This window comes from Rhamphochromis longiceps, linkage group LG22 (genome assembly GCF_057381845.1).
Source record: "Rhamphochromis longiceps isolate RC_006_pf linkage group LG22, R_longiceps_female_GT1.1, whole genome shotgun sequence".
Classification (NCBI taxonomy): domain Eukaryota; kingdom Metazoa; phylum Chordata; class Actinopteri; order Cichliformes; family Cichlidae; genus Rhamphochromis; species Rhamphochromis longiceps.
Window position 1 is genome coordinate 10,414,344 of NC_140577.1, and position 23,856 is coordinate 10,438,199.

The following is a 23,856-nucleotide window of genomic DNA, read 5'->3' on the forward strand; positions in this document are numbered from 1 at the left end:
CAAGACTTTAAAAGCAACTGAATCAGTGTTTATAAGATATATGTAGGTAAGGAGACATCACCCTGTGTTTGAGCAAATATTTGGCTGTTTATTTACTAGATAACTTACTTATAATAAAACATGTTAACTGTATATAAAAAAATGAGATGTCACAGAAGACACCAACCTTTTTAGCTCCATTTAAATATGTCTAAATATGGCACTTGTTATACCATACATGTTATACCATTCGTGTCAAAAAAATTTGACACGAAGAACACGAGTTTCTTATTTACAGTGTTGAGTATTAACAGTGAAGGAATTTCTAAGAAGCAGCAGACCTTTCCAGTTTTCTAAAAGCCTCAAAGTGTCAAACTGACCCAGTGAACTCTGAGATTAATCTCTTAATCTGAATCTAAAATGACGTCTTTCCCATCTGAGCTCAGGGGTGTGTGTCAGAGAGTTGCGTCAGCCATATCTAAGACAGCTGGGCGTCTGTGCTGAATTAATATAAAGACGCAAACGAATACATTTAAGAAACTGGAAGTGGTATTCCCTGAAAACATATGTGTGCAGCCTCATTCTGTTTCATATAAAGATTGCTACAGAAAAATGTTTCTGCAATAACTGGTGTCCTTACTGTTAGGTCAAAGATACAGTAATGGTGTATTTTTTTAGCGTAAAGGATTAGAATTCCACTGCATCATGTTTTTTAACATTTGGGTTTGGCTTGCATTTTAAAGTAAGCTGACTAAAACTGCCTTTTCAGTCTTACATCTTTGTTAAACAAAAATCATAAAAGCGAAACATCGTTAAAAACAATCAATCCACATCTTCTGATCTCTGTAAATCTTGTGTTCACAGAGATGTATTGAGCCTTGGCATCACTTCCCTGGAGCACCAGAAGCTGATACTGGCTGCCATCCAGACTCTGAGAGCCCAGGTCATCCAAATGCACGGGCGTGGTGTGCAGGTCTAAACGGTCAACTCACCTAGTCTCGTGCTGCTGCAGATCCTTACATGTGTGCAGATGGATGATGGGGTGGAGGCGAGGAGAGAGAAAGAGAGAGCTCTTCCATACATAAAGATAGATGAGCTGATCTTTCAGCTAACTGCACTCATCTATTTACTCCTCCTTCCCACACTTCCTCATGCCTTCCTTTATTCCTTCCTTTCTCTTTTCAACAAGTCCCCCTTGAAGACTGCGATCAGTTGTGACATTGTGTTCATGTCATAACCGGGGGGGGGGATAGCAGAGGAGTGATGTCATGTGACTTTTTGTGACCTCTATCTGCACTTTGACCTTCAACGCCTGCGTTGGCTCCATCTTACTGGTTCTAGATCAGCGCATAAAGACAAATTAAAAATGTCTCTGTCTGAAGCCGAACTCTGATCTGTGGGAGAGACGCGCACAGCAATTTTGAACTACAGCTCGAAGACACGTGAACATTTGGGGTGAAATATCCCTTTACAACATAAATTCACTAAAACCAAGATATTCTCGATGAAGGGAACTATTTTATTGGCCTTGGGTCAAAACAATGCCTCAGAACTAGCACAGCTGATTTCACATCAACAGGAACTGATTTACTACGAAGATACAGAATCACATCAAGAACGGTCAAAGCTGATCTCATATCAGATGGTAAAGAAATACTCTAAAGAATAAACATGGCTGGAATGTAACTTGCGTTTTCAAAGCAGCAGGTTGGGAAGACCGTGCTATTCAGGTTAGTGAAGCCGGAGGTTGGATGGAGCCGCAAAGTGGCAGAATGAGAGGGGCGAGGATTCATTGTAGTGCTATATACGTTATCTAAAGTTTGCTCATGGCATGAACGGACTTAAGTAAAATATTTGTGTTGATATTATGCTCTTCTTTCAGCAGGGATATCAGCATTCATTTATCCTGTTTGGTACTACTGATGGTGAAACAATCGCTGCAGGATGAAATTGTAAAGCAAAGGGTTGAAAATGTGTTTTTGATTGTTCATGAATTTGTTGTACGTCGCTGTCTGTTTCGCTACTCCTAACTACGTTTGCTTTATTCCCTATATCTTTCTCTTCTTCTCCATGCTTTCTGTGTGCATTTAAAGCTTAAATCGTTCCCTTTAGTTTGCTGGATTTCATCTGGATAACATGATCCTCCTCTCCAAAGGCTCTCACTACAATGTTTATTACTCTGTATAGGACTCGGGCTATCTCTGGAAGGTGGTCTGATTTTAGATATTTATCCATATTTATTTATGTTTACAGACTGCAACACAGACCTCTCCAGAGAGGATGTTGGGATGGTTTATTTAAACTTAAGTATTTAAAAAATAATAATTTGAGCAAAGCAGTTGTCTTGTTTCGTTTTTGTTCCGTTGACTTATTTCGACTGTGAGTTTGTACCTGAACAAATTATTTTGTAAAGAGGAAGTGAGAGGAACACTGGAGGATTTTTACTGTCAGCACACAGTATCTGTGTATTTCTATACGCTGGATTTGCAACAGTTGATTTTAGGTTCATTACCGTTTAGATTTGCTGTATACACATTACAGTGTGTGTGTGTGTGTGTGTGTGTGTGTGTTGCAGTACGGATACAGTATTACAGAACATCAATGATATTTTTTTTTCCTTTTGGTTGCTATTGGATTGTCAGGTTTAAATTTATGTTGCTGTTAATATCATGCTCCATCAGACTATATGGTTACACTTTTTCCAGTTAACTCCCAGAATTCCCTGTGTACAGCAATCTGGCTTTTCCATTTGGTTGGGGAAGACATTTATCGGGGCATTACAGATTCACAGTAGAAGGTGCAAAAATTAATTGGAATAAAGTTAAGGATTTCAATTTGGTAAAAATGTCCCTCCTTTTGCTATAAAACACATCACACGTATCCAAAAATACACCTTTAAAACAGACACACGAGACTACAACAGCCTGGACCTCTTCACCACGATGAATGAAACCGGAGATGTTTCCCGCCCTGTCCCCCAATATGTTGCTGTGACCATTAAGTATATGTTTAATATTGTATATATGTATTTGAAAATGCTAAATCTATTTTTATAATTTGTTTGAAGAACAATGTGTTGAATATAATATCTGCTCACTGTGTAAGGGTTTTATTTGTTTGACTTTAGGGCAATAGCCAAGAAACTCTGATGTTTGGAATATACAACTGGGAAAAAAAAAAAAGTTTCTTTTGTTTTTGTTAGTTTTTAAATGATTTTTACCCGTTAGGAGAAAATCTGATGGCTGTTGCAATATTGAAATGTGTTATTAAAAAACTTCCAATACGAGCACATTTTTTTCCTCGTTGTCTTCCATGTCAGATGTTGAGGTTTAGATTGGATAGTCTTATCCCGGCTCATTTTATTATGGAGTTTTCTGTAAACACTAGAGACGACTGTGTGGGAAGATCTCAGTAAATCAGCAGTTTCTGGGATATTAAGAGTAGCCCGTCTGGCAACAACAACCGTGCCATGCTCAGAGTCACTTAATTCACCTTTGTACTTCAAACCAAGCATACTGTATACATACATACAGTGCAAACTAACCAGTTTAGACACACTAAACTGCCCAGTATTCTCATGCAACCCTTGATATCAGTTTGTTTCGCAATACAATTCATAAAAATATAACTCAGCAAAACATCATAGATGTGAAATTCTACAGTAAATGAGGGTGTTACATTTAAGATTCAAATTTCCAGTTTATCAAATTTCAATGTTGAGCAACCCTTACCTTTGAAAGTAATCTCTCGCCTTCTCACTCATTTGTTGTTTCAGCACTAGAATTGACACACCACATTATTGCCAAGCTTCAAATAGAGAGACTAGCTATCACTTCTCAAAAAGTAAAGCCGAGTCACTTAAACTGCTTTTAACCTCTCAAAGTTCACAATGCAACAAAAGGAAAATCGAAACCATATTCTCTCAGGTCAAGGCCGCAGCAGTGTCACTGCGTGTGACTACCACCTGCCCTCCAGCAAAGCCCTGGGATTTGTTTCAGTCGGCGTGCAAGAGCCTTCTCTTTCCACAAGATCTGCTATTGACCTATTGAGCAAATGGCACTAGGTTACCAGTTCAATGGCATCCTTTCCCTTCCTTCTCGTCTCAACTGTAACCTTAAGCCTAGCTCGATGCTTCATTATCAATACATGTTTTTGTGTCGTATTTAAGGTCGTGGCCCTTGCTGGGGAATGGAAAATAGACAGTCAAACTTCAAACAAGAAGAAAGAAAAAAACTTTACATGCAGATTGTTTTAATTTAAAAGTCAGTTGTGAAGTGTGTCCACCAGGTGGTGCTGTGTAGCAATGTTTGACCATCTTTAATTTCCTTTACGATACTTTAAGATTGTTTCCATAAATGTTATTTCTCATGTAAGAAAGAATTACTTCAGAATGAAGTAAAAAAAGGCCCTGAAAACACATTTATTTCTTTAACCTTCTCCAACCTTAAGGACATCTCGTACTTATTTGTTTACTCTTCTCTTATGAGGTTAATACCTCGTATCCACTTACAATAAACTTCAGCTTTTGGTTACATCCTCTAGCTATTTCTATTCCCAATTTTCTCTTGCACTTTCTCAGCATTACCACACCATGTCTGTGAAGTCTCTCTGAGGACTGAGGTTATATTACTTACTGCTTTATCATGTAACACCCACCTTTAGACCAGCACCGAGCGTATGGGAAATAATTGTAAATGCAAATTAACTCTGTGTAGGATTGCTGTAGGCAACTGTGTGGGTGTGCAGGGGGGAGTGTGGTGGAATGTGTTTCAGTGCCTGCATGCAAGGGTCAGCGTGTGCACAATACTGCATGCATGTGCATATTAACTGTGTGCAAATGTGCTGCCAGTGCGTTGAGAGTTCATCGGCATTCATTAGAGAATATGATCTTTTTATTTAGCTCATAAAGTTGCAGTACCAATCCATACCTTTTATATTAAAGTCTTATTGGAGCTGAGGATAGGAGTCTGAGATTGAATGAGTTTCATCTCTGAGCCATCGCTGACTGAAGCTTTGTAAACCTCCTACACAACCAAACATCACCTCCTCCGGATGCTGTCTCGCAGACCCGTGCTAAATGGATTTGAACTCCTGCTGCAATAACACGGGATTTGGATAATTCATTATTGGAGGCTTATCATAGCTTGCATTCAAGATGTTTTCCTCATCAAAACTCTTTTATAAGGCTGAAAAACAGAGCATAAGTGGTTGATTTAAAGAAATATTTTTCACATTTATGGACAAAATATGAAAAGAAAAAAACTTTTCAAGTATTGAAAGTTCTTCAAGTTCATAAATTCTAAGCAGACTTCTATATTTGGGCACAACAACAAAATATAGCAGAAGAGATATTTTGCAGGCTCTTATCTACATAATGTAAATTATGAAATCCTAATAGCCTTTGAGAGTTAACTCCTGCCTTCTCTGGGTCACAAGCTATCTTAGCAGCTTTACTCTTGCTAAATGAACCAAATAGCGGGCATAATCATCTGCTATCTTCTTTCTGTCCCCTTGCAATACAATATAATAAATGCTATTACTTTGAGTGTGATGCTTTAGTATGCAAACAACATACCCAACAGTACATCGCTTCGGTGGCAAAGGGGGAGTTGTGTTAGTCTGTGTTTTATCAGGCTTCTCACGGTTTGAGAGTAAATCTTCAATCAGATTTGCCTGTTTATTCACTGTAAATGAGACTGGGACAGGGAGTTGGACAGCAATTCTTCAGAGAGACTGATGAATATCATGTTTCAAAATTCAAAATGCAGATTGCACGATCTGAAAGCCATCACACCGACGCTCAAGTCAAGCATAAAGTTTATTTTGAATAACTTTATAAGTAATAGTGAATTGAAATACAGTTTTTGGTCCTCCTATGGCAGACTTTCTTTTCAAATTAAACTTCAGAAAGAAAAGCTGCATACTACTAGAAGAACTATAGTGCTGAGGAATGGGTACATCATGGTCATTTACCATTAAAAAAAAAAAAACATCATCTCAGGGATGACTCAGACACATGGTGCAGAGGCGAATGGATGAAGGGGCACGAAGAGGCCTAAGATGCTGCTGTGCCGATGTCTGCTACCGCAGTCCCTCTGAGGAGAGCTGTGGACGAGAATATGGCTCCTGTGGCGCGAGTATGAGTGTCTTGCAGAGGCTCTGCACCTGCTGTTATGTATACTTGCGTGCAAGCATTACACAGCCAGTGAGCCAAATGCTGTTTTGACAGAGAACTAGCTTATGAGAGTCTTCTGAGGTGGACAAACAGTTGCTGCATCTGCCTCGTGTTAGTGGTGCACAAAACATAATGAGACAGAGGACTGGGCAGAGAGATTGCTCAGCTGCTTCATTGTTCTGAGCCAGGGGAACAAAAATGGCCTTCTAGTTAACCTTCAACCTAGAAAAGTTGTTTGAGGTGTAAAAATGGAGCTTGGTTGTAAAGTGGCTGTGGTCCCACCGTGTCTTCACTAATTACAAGACAAGATAGTGGGGCTGATAACATGCATAACACTGTTTAAGGTAAAGCTAAGAGCAACAGTTTTCAGAGACAGCCTTTTGAAAGACATTTTGACTGTTGGCTCAAACTGTGATGCGCAGCACCATCGATATATCACACTGTGATGCCAAAGACAGGTCTTAGTTGTGTGACTCCTTTCAAAAGGCAGTTAACAAAGGATGCACAAAAACTGAAATCTCTTTAAGCCTTCATGACAAGATAAGACAGCAGTAGCATACAAGGCAATCATAGCTGGAGCTAGCTCTTTTGGTACGAATATTTGGAGGTCGGACAGCACTGGAGACAGATGGCGTGATATGGAGTCTGAGCCTCCCTACATGCACCAGTGCTGAAAATCAATACATTAACTTGGAGCACTTAACAGGCATAAACAGAAGTACTTCCCCTTGGGTACCATTTTTAGGGTAGCCTAACATCTACAGACACTCCCACTGATTCGCGTGCCCTGTCTAGCTGTGATAGCACGAACAGAGCTACCATGGTTTTTCTGTCAGCATATGTAATATGACTGGGAACAACCAGGGCGAGAGAAATCCACTCCTACTTTTGTGTGCTTTGAAAAAGGTTTTATTGGGAGAGAAGCTGTGCCAATCTGAATAAATCCTTGGGTAAGATGTCAACACCACTCTATGTGGTGCCTCTATGAATGGCCAGAGCTCTGTGCAGTCAAGCCACAGCAGGGAAGGGATGTCTGACCTGTGGCTCCTGATCATAAATGTCCCTGCCTAAGGGGCTGTGAGCAGGTACCGAGTGCTCTGTCAGGACAGAAGTGTCTCTAAAATCTGCCAACTACTTAGTGATGGCCAAATGACTACAACATTGACAGAAAGAGCTGATCCAGCAGGGCTCACAGATGCAATGGGAACAGTGAAAGCAGCAAACAAGGGGCTCTCGATCGCTCATTATCAGACTTCAATGCTCCTAACTGGAAACAGAGCTAAGCCACTGGAATCTTGCCCATTGTCTTCTGGGATGTAGGGAACCCAAAAGTTAAAGTGGTCCAGCTCTGCTTGAAATATGGGACTACATAAGTTCAGCTGGCCTTCCCCATTATTTGGGACACCGTGACAGCTCATCAGCACATCTCCACTTAAGCGAGAGACGACAGAAGTACCAAGCCAGACCTGCTAGCTGGGGTCAATGTATGATCGGAGGGATACAGTCAGTGTGGCAGCAAGGCACAGATGGACACCGCTAGACATTTTTATGTTATTCATATCACTTGTGGACTGCTTGACTGCAGATACAAAAAACATGGTAGAGCACTAAAGCCACATGATTGCTATATACTGCATATGCAGACTTGAAGGGGCTCTGTAGGGAGAGCAAAGAAGATCTTCAGAAGTCCACATGCATGAGGTGAAAAACAACATCCACAGTTCTTAGCATAACCAATAACAACAACAATTAGTTGCAAAAATGAGTTGCAGTTGTATTTTTGGGTTTAATACTACTGGTTAAACATGCAATTTAAAGACATATTCAATTATGAGGAAATTATTCACACATCGGTGAAAAAAAAAGGATTCAGGTCAATCTCTCAGTACTATGGAGGTTATTCCCAGCCAGTCTTTTGCCAGTACGACAAACCTTTTAGTAAAAAAAAAAAGACTTTTGCAACTGAAAATCAAAGAACAAAAACTCATTTAACAAAAAAGAAAAAAAAGAGTCCAGAAATGTAAGAGGAGGAAATGCCAGAGAAATAGCAAAGGAAGCAAAAGGATTCAAAGAGGCACATGGGAAAGCAGACAACACCTCTGTAAAGACATTAGTGATTCCCAGCTGAGTGTTGAGAGCCCTCTCCCCTTCTTGTCCTCCCTCTATCCCTCACTCTCACCGCTCCGTGTGAAGATTAAAGCAAGCGGCATAAAGGGGAGAGCAGTCCACCTCTAAGCTAGTGTGAAGGGGAAACTTCCCCCAGCACAAAAGTTCTGCTCTCCGCTCTTTGCTGAAGCGTGCCGCAGCTCAAATCGGCTTTGAGAAATTAATCCCTGCATTATGGAGGGAGTAAAGTAAACAAATGGAGGACAGAGCAGGGACCTGCGAGTGTGTGAGACGGGGGGAAAAGGAGAGAAGCTGTGAGGCGATGAGGCATTTGTTTGTAAAAGCTTGCGTTTCTCCAGAGAAAATGAGATGTGAAGGCTGTGTGTGCTTGTACATGTGTGAATGTGAGTACAGTGAGAAGGAAGAGGGAGCTCAAGAGGTGACGGGTGGGTGAATGAGAGAAATGAAGCAGCAAAAGCTTGTCCGGTCCTGAGGGACACTCCTGAGAGAAGAGCATCACAGCCTCTTTGCTGCGTGATCTTAAACCCCTCACTCCGTCTCTCATATGTCCAGCTTATTACTGCCTTTGTCTTTCCTAGCTACATTCATCCACTTTGCCCCTGTGGCAGAGTCATTGTCTGCAAATCCTCCTCCTGCTGCCTTCTCTGCTCCCCCTCTCCTTTTCCCACCGTATCTCTCCACCGAGAGGTACTTAGATAAGGCCCAGGGTTCAGTCTGACGAAATCAGAACTTCCCACTGAGCCGAGATTAAACTCTGAGTGACCGAACAGACAACTTCGCTCACTCTCTGTGGTTAGCTGCCGGAGAGCTTCCATCTCTCTTTATGACAGTTTAAACACCCATATGTCTCACTACCCGCCGAGACTCGCATAAGTGCACTTTCAGTCAGTCTGCAGTTCTCTGTTGCCACTCACTGTCTCCGTCTATCATCGCTCTCCATCTCTCAACTTTTGTGCAAATACTTTAAAGGCTTCCACACATTTCTAGCACCTCCCTCTCCCCTTACAAGTTCATTACCATTTGTCCTCATGCTTGTGTATTGGTTTGTTTGTTTTTTTACTGTGTTTAGAGATCCATCATGCCCGTCTTTATTCACCAGCAATTTGATCCAATCTCCAGCCAGAGTAATCAGCATAAAAATAAAAAAATAAATAAAAAAATAAAAAAATAAGTGATTTAGTGGATTTCATCTTGCTAGTTGTTTTTTCAATTTTTAATTCTACAAATCCTATCAAAAAAGCGGCTTAATGCACTGATACCCGACTAGCCTTTGACCAAGAGGCGTTAGAAGGGGTTGAAGTGAGCTTTTGCAGTCCCATACTGCTACTTGGTGGTAGATGAAAGAACTACACCATAAAGTAATAACTACTGAAAAGTGACAAAAAGCAACCCTTTAGATCAGGGGTGACTGAGAACAAAAGATGTGGGGCTTTTTAATTGTATTTTCTCAAGTTTTACAGCTTTTCCTACTGATGAAGACATTCCCACAGCTGTTCATATGCCACAGTGACACTTTTGCTATGATTTTGGTAACAGTACTTCTGTTGTTTTGGTAAAAAAAAAAAAAAATTCCAATAATTGTAAAACATTATTTTTACACTATTGCACTTTTATTATAAAGTTATAGACTTTTGAGCTGCTCTTTCATTATGACTTACATGTCATTTCTCATTAGGTCTATTGTAGAAGACAATAAGATTTGACAGACACCATGGATTATAATGCAGTAAAGGTTTTATTGAAAATGCTTCCATCCAATTCAAGTCATTCACAAAGTTACAGTGTATGTTTAAAAAAGTCTGTGGACTTAATTTCTAAAATTTATTTCTTACACTTCTCTAATTCATTGCTTTAGTTGTAGCAGGACTTTGTTTAAACAGATGTATTCTTATTTTTATTCGAGAGTATGCATACCAAAGTATAAAAGTAGAAATGATTCATCCCTAAGAAAAGCCTCGACTGCTGAATATATGTTTTACTTCCCTTTTACTGTCATGTTCTCATCATTCCCTCCATTTAAGGCCTAGTGTCTCGGCGATAAAGGACATGATGTGCGTGTCCTCCAAGATGGCCTTGGCAGTAGGTTTCCCTGCACCGTGCCCACTACGGGTGTCCACCCTGACCATCAGAGGCTGACGCTGCACAGAGCTGCTGCCAACCCCATACTGCAAGGTAGCACAGAACTTCAGTGTGTGCAAAGGTACCACACGGTCGTCATGATCTGCTGTCAGAAGCAGGACAGCAGGGTAAGGAGGGCCTGAGTAAGGTAGGTGCGGCAAATTATGGAGAGGAGAATACCTGGAGAGAGGATGACAAAGATCAAAAGGAAGGAAAACGTGAGGGGAGTCTCTTAACAGAGAGAACAAAGATCATAAGAGATATTTGAAAACTTTCATTTGCTATTCAGTTGTTCGGCTGTGATCTTTCAGGTTATGCGGGCAAGTGCAGCACTGCGACTCGACTTTCAGATTACTGAAAACAAGACCTGACGTGAATTCACAACAACATGCAGAGATTCTTCAGTCGTGAGTCAGAATAAGGAACACACAAAAAGGGAGCTATCAGACGATCCATCTGTTGATTAACAAAAAACATCAAAAGCTTTATCAAAACAAAAATCCATCATTAAAACAAAAGTCTCCCTTAAAAAGCTTTTTTGGTGATAGACAAGAGAAAAAAAAATCATGGAAAGCAAAAGTGCCATTTGGATGAGAACATGCAGTGAATCTCACTCAACCAACTTTACTGAAACCTGGTTCAAATTCAGACAACGCAGCTCGATGTTACCATTTACTGCCGTTTTCACACTTATACTCATATTTGTAATTCTAAAAATATTTAAACTAATCAAAGGAACAGTAATGATCACAATTATAGAAAGTGATACTTTAAACTTTGGTACATTTTACTTGGTTAGGTTGAGAGTTATCTATATACTTATTTTAATCTGTGTACCTGACTTTTCTTACTCTAACTTGCTCTGTATTGTGATATACAGTTTATTTCTGTTAATTTAAGGCTTTGCTGTGGACATGTGCTGTGGTTTTCAAAGTCTGTGTGGTCAAGAACAGTGTTAAGGTTTATCAGGCAGTAGGTCACCAAGACTTTTAGTGTCACGTTGCATTTAAAGACTTCAAAAGACATCAAAAGTCTTGCTGTAGCCATTTGAAGCATGGAAACGAAACAAAAACCATCATCGTCTCTGTATTCTGACATGTAATAATAATAATAATATGTACAAGTACACCTCACTTTCAGAAAAAAACTACTTTGGCACATTATATTAAGATGTCACTCAGCTTAAGTATTACATACTCAGAAGTAAGTTCTCCCAACCGACCGTAGATTTATTTATTTTTTGCTAGTTTTTAAATAATGCGATCAGTCATCGCAGTGGAGACATAAGTATGCGCGCGTACATACATATAAAACACCATCATGGATGTGTACTTTAGCTGTTTGTTCAGTGTGTGTTTTTCCATACTTGATGAGCCACTTGAACTGCTCCGGATCGTCAGAACAGCCGTAATCAGTTGTCCAAGCGTGGCCGATGGTGAATTTGTGGAATTTCAGCATATCCATAACGCCCACTTCAGCTACAACACAGCCAAACAGGTCTGGACGTTGAATCATGCATGCCGCTGTGTGTAGACTCAGAATTAGTACTGCACATTCTGTTTGCTTACAAACACACATGCATCTCAATTACTTCACACTGTAGGACACAGTCACTTCTAAATGGCTATTTACACACCAGGGAAGCAGGCATTAGTCGGGTTTGTGCGATGCCATATGGCAGCCAGCCTTTGGTAAATGATGTGACTAAGCACTGTCTAATGTGGTGTTTAATAGCGAAATTAATTGAAGCTAAGCAGCTAACTACTGTTAGATGAACTTGACATTAGCAATTATGACAAAGAAGTACTATAAAAGAACACGAAGCACTGATGTGGATGCAGCTGAGGCCAATATCATAGTGTTTTTGCCCCCCCCCTTTTTTGTGGCATTAGTAATAAATGTGAAAACATGAACCTGTACTGGACTGTTACGGGTCTCATGGGTTAAATCACAGAGAAGAGGGAGCTCATCTGGTAAATTGGGGAGGAAGTAGAGGTACAGTTCCATTGGCTAATTTCAGCTATAAAAATAACGAGCAAGGTTCACACAGCTTCCCAATCTGAACGTGCAGGCAGTGGACTGTTGCATAATGGTTTCCCAGGTATACTTTTAAAACTCCCTCTGGCCTTTTCAGCAGCTATCCCACTAAAAAATATAAAGCACAGACACACACAGTTGATCCTGTACTTACCCACTAGCAGCCCTCCATTAGAGGCTCCATTGATAGCAATGAGGCTTGCTTTAGTGTACTTCTCCTGGATCAGGTACTGTGCTGCACACTGGAAGTCATCAAAGCAGTTCTGCTTGTTCGCCAAACTGCCAGCTACAAACAATACACAGCAGAAGTAGTCGTGTCAATTCCGTAAAAAAAAAAAAAAAAACCCACACAATTACTTGCTTACATACTACTTATGTCCATGTCTTTTTGTACCTTTGTGCCAGGTGAGGCCATACTCGCCACCCCCTCTGATGTTAGCCACTGCTAGCACGCCTCCGAGGTGTTTCACAAAGAGCAGAGAGGCAACACTGACCACATACAAGAGAGAATAAAGACAGAAATGTTATAAGAGCACATTGTACTTAAAGAATACTGACTAGAAGTCTATAGGAAAAGCATTTAAAGATAAAGGTAGCGTTGGTCCCATCCCTGCCCCTGAAGAGCCAATCAACCCTCGAACTAGAAAATAATAAATAGACTGTATTGTTGCACTGCTGAATACACAACAGTTTCAATTATATGATGAGAAACATATCTCCCTATCATAGTAAGTTCATTGTCCTTGCTAACTATATGCATAATATGCATTAGTATGCCATTAGTTCACTGTTCTGGTGACACTGATCGTGTCAGCACTCCAGATTGACTCTTTCATGAAGTTGTAAAGGATTATACAAAGTTACATGACAAGGACAAGTTTTTTAAGCTTCTTTTTGGAGATTTTTGATTATTCCTATTATATTTAATTAGTCATGCTGTTTTTATATCACTGACATTCAAGTTTGCACCGTTTCCCCATTCATTTAGAAAGTGGTGTCAAAATACTGCTAAAAAAACCAACACTTTCTTCTAGAAAGGCCTTCACAAAATCACAAGCTTATGCCACGTAACAAGCATGGTATTTAGAAAACAAAATGCAGAAGTAGTGTTATTGGCAGTATGACACTTAAGTTCACAATGCGGTTTATTTAGATGTGACTGGCTTTACAACAGTACACATATCTAAGCAGTTTCTTTTTCATTAGCACTGAATACACAGAGCGTTTCTCAAGAAATACTAATGCATACATCCACACCCAGTCACTTACAGAGAATCCAACCTCATCAGTACTCTTTCCTCCAGAGATGAATCCAACCAGGTGTAATAAAAGCTCACTGATGGATGTAATATAGTCATAAAAATAAAAAAAATACAACCTCTTCAAATTCTAAGGTTTTCCTTATCAGGACATAATAAAATCATCTGGCCCTTAGGTTATAAAATTAGGTAAATGAACAACAACAAATGATATTACACCCTGCCATTATTTATCTAACAAAAGGTAAGGCCAAAATGCACATACAAAGACTTTCAAAATCACCTTTGGATGATTGATCTGTGTCTTCTAAGCAATCTCTGCTTTTCCATTCTCTTTCTAATTCTAATATCATGAGGCTTAATACATAATTGGCTAACTGAGGCCTTGCCGAGTCTGAAATTTAACTATGGAATTTTTATTGCAATTTCTCTGAACAATGTATGGCACGACCCTTCTGACCTCAAGAGCACCAGCAAATCTACATGAAGAAACCTGACTGAAATGCTGTGCCTGTATAGCCTCATATGCTAGGACCTTTTCGGAGTTGTGCGTAAATGAAAGTCCTCAAACCTCAACGAACTGAAACAATGTTGTAAAGAAGAATGAGGCAAAATTCCTCCACAATGATGTGAGACACTGATAAACACTGATAAAGTCCTACAGAAAGGTTAGACTTCAAGTTGTTCCTGGTAAAAGTTGTTGTGCAAACTACTGAATCATAAAGTTTTCCACATAAAATTTCTGTATTTTGGCTTAATTTTTGTTAAATAGCAAATGACAAGACAGAATAATAGAAATCATGTCCAGATGGGCAAAAACCTTGAACTGAGAGGGTGTCTTGTCTTCTTATTAATTTAAAATCTCCAGCTTACAAAAAAGTTGAATTTTCACTGTTAAATTATGAATGAATGAATCAGGGTTCATTCAGTTTAAGAGCACTGGAATTATTTAGCAGGACCATCATTATGGGTTATTGTATTTAACCTTGTTTTTCCACTATTATAGTACCTACCATCATTGATCACACTGTTCTGAAGTACTAGGAAAAGTACATTAAAAGAAGACAGCTTTGACAGCAGAGTCATACTTACTTAAAGTATGGTTGTATGGAGTTCTCAAAGCCTCCATATCCATAAAGTAAAACAGGATTACTCTCATCTTTCTGAATGGCCTTAGCATGTACTAAGAACATAGGGATCTTGGTTCCATCTTTACTTGGATAGAACACCTGGTACGTAGAGAAAAATGCATTATTTGATCTGACATGTGTCAACCAACGGCTTCTTTTCTTTTTGATATATTATTTGTGACTTCCTCAACCATGGTGAACAGAATTCTGCTAATTCTGCATCGTGTGTATTCAAACAGTAGATGTGACAATTCATAACAACTATGCCTCAAAATGACAAATGTTTAGAAATCAATACAAATAAAGTAATGGGGACGTTTAGGCCTCAGAGACCCTAAATATGCAGACACGCTTCTTTAATACAACACCAAAGAGTACATCCATGTACTGTCACATGTAAAATGAGTGTGATATATATTAGCTCTGAAATGCCTATATTGAGTCCATGATCCACTGACGTGTTGAAATGCTTTGTATTCTGTAAGGAAATGCTTTTAAATTCCACTCTCCCAGCTCCTGCTGTATATTAGTCAACATAGGTGACTTATAGTCAATAGAACAAGTCTTATAGTACACTGTGACTATAAAACTTTGAGTAAGAAACTTAATTTTTCAAGGGTTTCTAGACTCCTGCTATGCTGGGATTCTTCTTCGCAGGCCTAAAGACTCTTTTTTTTTTTTTTTTTTTAGCTGCAGTCATTTTCTGTAGTCATTCAGCCCCCGTCCTTATTTAGTCCATCAATGGTTTCTTTTTTTTTTCTAAACTTTTCACACTCCTCTAAGTTGAATGTACATTTCCTGTGTGAAGTTTCCCATTTCTGCTTTTTTTGTTGTTGTCTCTTATTACATTTTACAGATAAGGTGCCAGAGTCAGTTCTTTGGTTCTTGTGTTGGCCATCTAGCACCGATTGCAAACTTAAAGGCTTTTATTTGTCTGGGCAATTCACAATTTACCACTGTCAGTAAGTCATTAACTTGTATTTGCATATCTCAAAAGAAGCATTAAAATAGCTCTTTGTATAAAATGATAAAGCGTGGGGTCATGTAAATAGCATGAAATAAAAGCTAGATCCCAAAGTCAAATTTCTAAAGCAGCAACATCATGACTGAATATTAAAAGTACTGTTAAAATACATAACATTACAGTATGTTCTACTGAAATTAAGCAGATGACCAGAAAGAGTGATATTACCTGTCTGGTCTCAATGTCTTCATTTTTGATACCCTTTACCTCCACCTCTCTGAAGACTTTGGGTTCTGGGTTTGGCTCACTCAGGTCACAGTGGTAAATGATACCTGGATACAGCAGAAATCAAAGTTAGACTTCCAGTGTGACTGGTTGCATTTAAATAGTTAAATATATGGTCATGTTATTAAGAAATTCTGATTATATCATGCAAATTAATTCCATTTCAAAAGACATGATCTGCAACTTTAGTAAAATAGGCTAATTATACGAGTATTTTATGTTGCAATTAATCCTCTGTTGTAATAACAATAGCAAACAGCTGCACATCAGAAAGCATTTAATCTGTTAAATACGTGCCTTGGTCACATACAGTTACTTTATTGAGTTTTTGGAGAAGTAATTGCAATAATATTTGTATATTCTTTTTTGCATGGAATAAGAAGTGTATTTTATGTGGTTCATATTCATGGAAAAACTCAAGTATATTAAAAACTGGAATTGCCTGGTGTAGTAAAGGAGGTAAACTTGTAGAAGAACTCAGAGTGTTTCTTCTTGCAGCTCACTCCGGCCACAGTGCCCACATCCAGTGGCAGGTCTCTGACAAGCCGGCCTGTAGACAACTCGTATACTTGCAGGATATCCTTCACATCATGGACATAGTTGACCAACAGATGGTGCTGGTTCACACAAGACACAAAGCCTGCAGGAAAATAAAGGAGGAAGTAATGCAAAATGTCTTGGGGGGGGGGGGGGGGGGGGGGGGGGGGGGGGTTGTCAAAAACAATGTATCCAAGCGCGGCACTGTATTTCTGTCTTTGTTTTCCTTTCTACATCACACTATTTATACTTCCTCCTCCTGTCGATTCCTGACAATGATCTCAGCAATAAGGAGTAATCCCATGATTACTCAAGTATAAGGCATAAACACTTTTCAACATGAATATATAAAATAGTTTTTCAGTTAAGTTTTGTAATTAATGCATAACTACATGTGCAAAGGGCAGAATAACTGCAGGAATAAACTATAAATCCATGTTCTGTCCCTAATAAAGTCCCAACAGCCTACAGATGTTAAGATAGCTGTGGTAGTATCTACGTACATTATATGCGATAACTACAGTTCCATGCACGGCATTTTGTCCTTTTCAAGACAAACTGTTAAATGTTGAAACGGTGACTTTATATTTAATCCTAGCGCTATTATATTATACAAAGTACAAGGATCACAATTAGGCTACATTTGGGAGTGTTTTGGTAATAACAAAACTGTGATGTTGGGCATGTAGTTAAACTGGAATGCTACAGAGACCACAACGATTTATCAGCTTAGAAAATTACAGAGGAGAGCAGTCAGTTTTGTCTTGAACAGGTTGGTGAACCTGAGTGACTAGATACTATCAAATGAAACCATCAATCCTTTATGTGAATGGCATTTTTTGACACCATGGCAACAAGTGTGTGTTACTTTACCCAAGCAACACCAAGCAAAAAAAGCAATTTAAGAATATTTAAAGAAAAAAAAACAGAAACCAAGAAAAAAAACCCAATACCATTGCCAGTAATTACTTAGGAAATAACTTGCACTAGTAAAGAAAGTATTACTGGTTTCATTTAGTAACATTATTTAAAAAAAACCCTGAATAGTCAGTTTATGAAAATTTCATTGCTCTTAATAATACCTGAATTAGTTATAAAGTTTAACTCAATAGCTGCCAACAGTAACTGAAACATTATGTTGTTTAATACAACACTGTAAGCCCTTCATAAAATGTGATTTAAATTTCCTTTAACAATATAGAATTTACATTATTATTTTTATCAGTCCAGTATTGCCCAAGTTCAAATTTCAACTATGTTCCTCTTTTCTCTTTCTTTAACATGTGTAGTTTCCCAGTGTGCCAAGAGCTATACAGCTGTTTTTACCACAAGTAAAATGTTGTGACGTGTTGTTCGCACTTCTCAAAGGTAACATGGACATTTGTGTATGTTTCATTCATCTCCAAGTACAATTACGGTCATTCAAGTGACACGAACAAAGAAAAAAAAATTACAACACAAAGTGCTTATGGACCAAGTTTCACTTTTTGAGCAGAGTTCCCTCTGACAAAGGTTTTGAACCACAGACAGACATGCAAGTTCCCGATTGTTGTGGCTGGACCGTCATCGAAACATCAGGACAGAAATTCGGCTTAAAACTATTTTGCAAGATTTTAAGAGGTGAATTGTGGAAGTACAGTTCTATGAATAAACCCTTCACACATTTCTAAGGACTGTTTCAGATGCTGTCGTGCGTTTAGCAGCAAGTTTGCTTTTATTAACTCTCAGACACTGCATTGCAGATAGTTCTCCACAAAAGGAATGTACTAAGACTACATGCCACTACATAATTCATTCTCTATTACAGTATGTTTTAATGACATTTCCATTTTATCTCACCCAGGACATCTTTATCATGCTGTGGTATGAGGGTAGTCCAGTGCTGTCTGTCTGGTTTCTCGATGTCTATGTTGATGAGACAGTATCGAGGCGCATCCAAGTTGGAGCGGAAAGTAAACACAGTTCCCTCATTGGTAACATAAGAGTACTGAGCCTCAAAGTTGTCCACAAGTTTGACCCACGGCAGCAGACCTGCAGAAGTACATAAATAAAATGATATTTATCACTAGCAGTGAGTATTAGGAACTAGTATTAGCTTATAAACCCTCATTTGCAGTGGGTTGTAAAAAACAATAACAAGTTTTCATAGCAGGCTTGCAGTAGAAGGTTTCACAACTTCTGTGTGGGAGGATTTCTTTTCCTCAACTAAAAACAGGCCACATTTTGAATTTTGAAATCTCAACATTTACTTCACTAATGGTTGAGTCACAGGCATCAGTTCGTGTCTGCGTTGACACGTCTTAATGACAAAGCTGGCGTATTTTTCACAAAACTGCCCAGGCTACTTAGAAGCTATATATGTTGACACTGAGTCATGCTGCAGTCCATACTGCTTCATAAATACTTCTCATGAAAGATGATTTGTTCATTTGGGGTGAATTGTAAAGAACTGACAGTTCTTTACAATTCAAATCATTTTTAATGTTCTTTGCATGCTACATACAAGTCTGAAACTTTTCACAAACTTTTTCATGCCACTTAAGACACTATCCTCCAACAAAATAACTCCCAATTTGTGGCAATTCACAAATTAATACAGGCTAATGAGGTAAAGCTGGGAGGAAACTAACTACCATGAACCTGAATTTACCTGTCATGGCCAGATCAGCATTTTGCACTGTGATGCAATAAGAATACCAAATATATACCTGTGATCTTACATCTCCATAACACACATGAGTTATTGCGTTTATGAGTATTTAACACAGACCTTTTATGCCATCGGGGAGCTGCTTTAGGTCGCAGTACCACAGCTGGTTGACAGGCTCACGGCCTTCAGTGATCGACAAAACAGCATATCTGCCGTCATCTGATATCTGGGAAGAGGATTATTTTTTAAAGTCAACACAGGGAGGGGAAAGAGAATTTGAGAAGCAGCTGACATGAAAATGCCAATGTAGGCTTTGCCATAAAAGTATAATCTTTGCTCTTAGAATCCCCTAAAAAGACGCACTCATATAAAACAGAGATAGCTGGGTCTTTAATCGTTTTAAAATACCAAAATGGACAAAAGATGCTATAATCCAATGCAATTTGCAATATTAGGTTCATGTAGTTTGCAGAAAACTAATTTAATTTTGGTAGCAATCAAATTCTTCTCTTTTCTGACAAGAGTGTCAACTCCTTAGAGTAAGCACTGCAATGGTCTAATGGGTTTCTTCCTTTTAAAACAGGAACGAACCATTAGCAGACCCCAACTCAATAAGGGTAACACATCTGCTCGAGCATGCCCGGGTAGGGCACTAATGATTCAAGAAAGCTATAGACTTACGGTCACTGCACTGTGCCACTTGGGATGGTCAGGGAACTCTGCTACCAGAATGTCTTCTGACTGGTTGGTGCCAATAACATGGTAGTAGAGCTTCTGATTCATGTTGCTGGTGGTCTCAGTGCCTTCAGCGAAATACAAAGTAGTTAAATACTAAATACGTTTCAAACTAGATTAGTTAAATGTGTTGTTTCTGTTTATTTGCACAATATCTCCTCCTAACCATCAGTTTTTCCTTCCTGGCATGGGTAACAGTTATAAAAGATGCCCTTTGCATCATGAGTCCAGGCCAAGCAGCTGAATTTAACCCTTTCCAGAACGTCAGGCAGTGGGCTGAGGTCATCGGCCTTCATGAAATGCACCGTTACCCAGTCTGAGCCACTGCTACTCAAACCATAAGCAAAAAATTCACACTCTTCTGACAGTCGCCCCACTAAATGGAGAAGGAGATGAAAGAGATTAGAAGTTAGCAGTGCGAATTTAGTATCATTCCATCTCTGTTGCCTGTATGTCTGTGATCGATAACAAGTCCTGCAATTTGGCTAACTTTTCAGTGCCACAGTTCCATCTTCAGAAAGCTTATTAGGATCAAAGAATACAGTTGCAGGTGCATCGAGAGAGTCCTGCACATACAGCACATCCTGGTTCTGAAGCCCTTTGTTGTGAGAGTAGAAATATCTGAAAAGGTGAGGTGAGGGAAAGCATTGTTGTGACTTAAGTCCTGCAATTCAAGCTTGTCGCTTTAAGTATAAATGCTGATAACCATTAATTAAAATTCAGCTATTACCTCTTCCCCCTTTTGTAAGGGCAACTGTACTTGGGATAATTATAGACCTCAGTCAGCCGCTGATGGAACTGTGCCCGGATGGCGCACTGCTCCAGGTACGGCATAGTGAGTTTATTCTGCTCTTCAACAAAGGCCTGCGTAACAAAAATGACATGACAAGGGATGAAATGCAGATGGTTTTTTTGGGTGAAGAACCAACAGTAGCATTCTTCAAAAATAAATAAATAAAAATCATCATGTACCATTGTTTCTGCACCATCAGGGTCTTCCAGCCATGCATAGGGATCACTGATTTTAGTTCCATGGTAATCATCCACCTGTTGCAAAGATGCACAGAGAAACTAAACATGAACAAACAGGAATAAGCCAGAACAAACATACAAACACATAAACAAAGAGCGCGTCTCATCTTTGGCATTCAAACCTGATTTTCTTGACAGAAAGGATTGTCTCATTTATACTTCCTTTGAAAAGCATTTTTCTCTGGAACTGCAGAGCATCATACTTCATAACTGTCAACTGTATCAGAAATTTTTGGCTCATCAACTTGATGCTTATCAGCACTGGAATTTGGATTACTACTCCAAGCACTTTTGATAGGCCGACCTTAATGCACCAGTGAGCAGACTGGAGTTACTGCAAGTTCTCTTAAACCACAAACACACACACATACGCATTTCCATAATGTGCCCATTTCCACTAATCCAAATAAAAATTAATGTTCCAGTAGTTTTCTGTCAATGAAAAACAACTATTAACGCTTCAAAGAAATAAGGCCCGTCACATTTTCCACTTCGACCTGAAAGCACAGCCCGTTGTCCACATCGCCTTTGACTTGTGGTGAAAAACTCATTTCAGTACCAGTTTATGGCACACATCAAGGACATTAGGTGGGGGGGAAAAAAACCCATTTCACCGTAGATTGGAATCATTTTATACAAATTTTCTATACAAATGTATATACTGAAATGCATTGTTAGTTATTTTTAGGCAGTTTTAATTTAACGTTACACAAGATACATGTGGCACACCAAGCTTTTAAAATAGTTTAGAGTATCATTGTGGTGGTATTATATATATTTCTTAACATCTACAGCAAACCCCTGGTCCAAATCTATGACAGAACATCGATACCAGGATACAAAACCACATTTTTCACTTCAGTCACAAGCCATCTCTTTTCTTGGCATCTCCCATTACACAACAGAGACATGTGGCATCAGATTGTTACATGGACTCTGTATGTGGGATGTACTCCCACTGACTGGCTCCTAAGAATTAAGAGGGAAATATGACCAAACTCTAAATGTGACATTGCAAAACAGCTCTTGTCCACAACCTACTCATATTTTATTTTAACAATACGAATTCACCACCAGTAGCCTGAGATCAACCAGTGTGAAATGTTTTACTTAGGATGGATGTTTCAAGTACAGCCATTTTTCACGTTCTCGAATGTCGTACTGTTAGTGCGAGACTCAAGTCTGGGAAAAATTTGCGTACAACAAAGAACTGGTTAATCCTCACCACATTAACATTTAGGCACCTTAGGCCCACTCTGCCCGTTTTTCTGTCTCTCCTTCTTTCAGCATGCCTTTCTTTCTATCTCTCTTTACTGAGTGTTGACTGAATGCAACCAAGCTAATGTCCTCCTGGAAAGACAGTCTGACTGGCTTTTTCACTACCTGCCTTCGTGCCTTCATGCCAGTTCAGATCGGGTGAAACACAGTAGTAAACCTACATCTCATAAACCTTAGAATGATCCCTGAGGCAGTGTGAGACATCCTAAGATTAGAGACAACCTTTACGTCGGCACAGGTATGGATCGGCTGGTCATTTTAAACATTTGTGGCTTATAGAATGGTAAATTTTCAAATAGTAGAGGGACCTGTCAGTTTTTATTTATACTCAAAAACCCACACGAAACAAATTTGCATCACATTCAGTTTAGCTTTGAACCATCAACGCATGCATGCATGCATACATGTCTAGTCATGTATGCATGCATTCATGACTAGACATAGATGTCATAACTCACAATTCTAAAGAATAAACCTGAAACTTTTATAGCTGCAGTATTTTATTTATTTAGTCACAAGTAACTAAGCAATTTCCAAACATATTCAGCCACAGCGCTTCATCTAATTTTACTTGAGGCTGTCCGTTTTTGGCTACTGTCACCTCTGTTCATCTTTGCTAGTGCACCGTTCATCTGATAGATGTTATTTCATTTCGGACGTTTTCTTGCAACTGTACCAGGCCATGCATATCTCTTGGTGTTCTACCCCTGTACATACAGCCTATGTTCACTTGAGTTTAATGATTGAATGCCACTGCAAGTCAGCTGCATGCTCTGCAGGACGTACTTTGGCTTCACTTTTACTTTTAAGCACAATGAAGACATACTTCGGGCTGTAAATGCAGCTAGGGAAGCTGGGGACGTTTTGTGTGTCAAGAGAAGTAAACATTTGGTAGCGTTTGGCACGACCTTTCTTGTATTAAAGTATCATTAACTTAAATCGATATGGAATTATAATTGAGTGCAATGTGGCTTTAAAAGCAACGTTTGCATGATTCACTAAACATGCAACGCCACTTTGGTACTTGGAGCTAATATAATGGCCATCATGAACAAGAACTAGTTTGTATTTGCCTTTATTTATTTGGCAGGGAGCGTGTACAAAAAAATAATAATTCTCCTAAGAGATGTGCAGATTTAGCCGATAGCTAATTTCCACCCACGGCCCCAGGCACGTTTTTTTTTCAATCACGTGGGCGTTACTTTACCTCCAATGCACCGGCTAATACGAGAAATGACAAATTAAAGCCACAGAATATTTCACTTTTCGGACTTTACACACAGTAAAGTTTTGTTTTTGCTTCCTCGAACATTGCCTTTCTGTCCCTCCGCGCATACGTGCATTTTCTCTTCCTGGTATCGCTTTTCCTGCTCGTGGGCTTACACCACAGCATTTCGTCGAATGAAAAACAGACCAAGAGAAAAAAGGAGAAAAAAAAAGCACGCCGCAGAACTTTGACACTGACCTTACTGTCGTCTCTTCGGGCTGCCGGGTACTTAAACGCCATGGCGACGAGCTCGAGGGTGTCTGTCGTCTTTCTTCTGCGATGT

At 39.2% G+C, this 23,856-nt stretch overlaps 2 protein-coding genes across 2 annotated transcripts in view; one reads left to right on the forward strand and one right to left on the reverse strand.

Annotated features, from left to right (window-relative positions):
• The window catches only part of epha10 (EPH receptor A10), a 168,425-nt gene extending 165,209 nt beyond the window's left edge, over window positions 1–3,216 (forward strand). Inside the window, exon 18 of the mRNA XM_085395208.1 lies at window positions 844–3,216. Coding sequence (XP_085251334.1) covers window positions 844–958 — 115 coding nt within the window. The 3' untranslated portion in view covers window positions 959–3,216. The remainder of the gene's footprint in view (window positions 1–843) is intronic.
• Window positions 3,217–10,008: 6,792 nt separating this feature from the next.
• The window catches only part of LOC146643417 (prolyl endopeptidase), a 14,046-nt gene continuing 198 nt past the window's right edge, over window positions 10,009–23,856 (reverse strand). The window contains exons 1-15 of the mRNA XM_085396386.1: window positions 23,772–23,856; window positions 20,969–21,043; window positions 20,727–20,860; window positions 20,487–20,617; window positions 20,163–20,372; window positions 19,943–20,064; window positions 19,382–19,487; window positions 18,451–18,642; window positions 16,517–16,714; window positions 16,018–16,121; window positions 14,788–14,924; window positions 12,831–12,925; window positions 12,591–12,722; window positions 11,766–11,922; window positions 10,009–10,579 (exon numbers count right to left, since the gene is read on the reverse strand). The exon at window positions 23,772–23,856 is cut by the window's right edge and continues 198 nt beyond it. Of these exons, the coding sequence (XP_085252512.1) occupies window positions 10,285–10,579; window positions 11,766–11,922; window positions 12,591–12,722; window positions 12,831–12,925; window positions 14,788–14,924; window positions 16,018–16,121; window positions 16,517–16,714; window positions 18,451–18,642; window positions 19,382–19,487; window positions 19,943–20,064; window positions 20,163–20,372; window positions 20,487–20,617; window positions 20,727–20,860; window positions 20,969–21,043; window positions 23,772–23,813 (2,130 nt within the window). The 5' untranslated portion in view covers window positions 23,814–23,856 and the 3' untranslated portion in view covers window positions 10,009–10,284. The remainder of the gene's footprint in view (window positions 10,580–11,765; window positions 11,923–12,590; window positions 12,723–12,830; window positions 12,926–14,787; window positions 14,925–16,017; window positions 16,122–16,516; window positions 16,715–18,450; window positions 18,643–19,381; window positions 19,488–19,942; window positions 20,065–20,162; window positions 20,373–20,486; window positions 20,618–20,726; window positions 20,861–20,968; window positions 21,044–23,771) is intronic.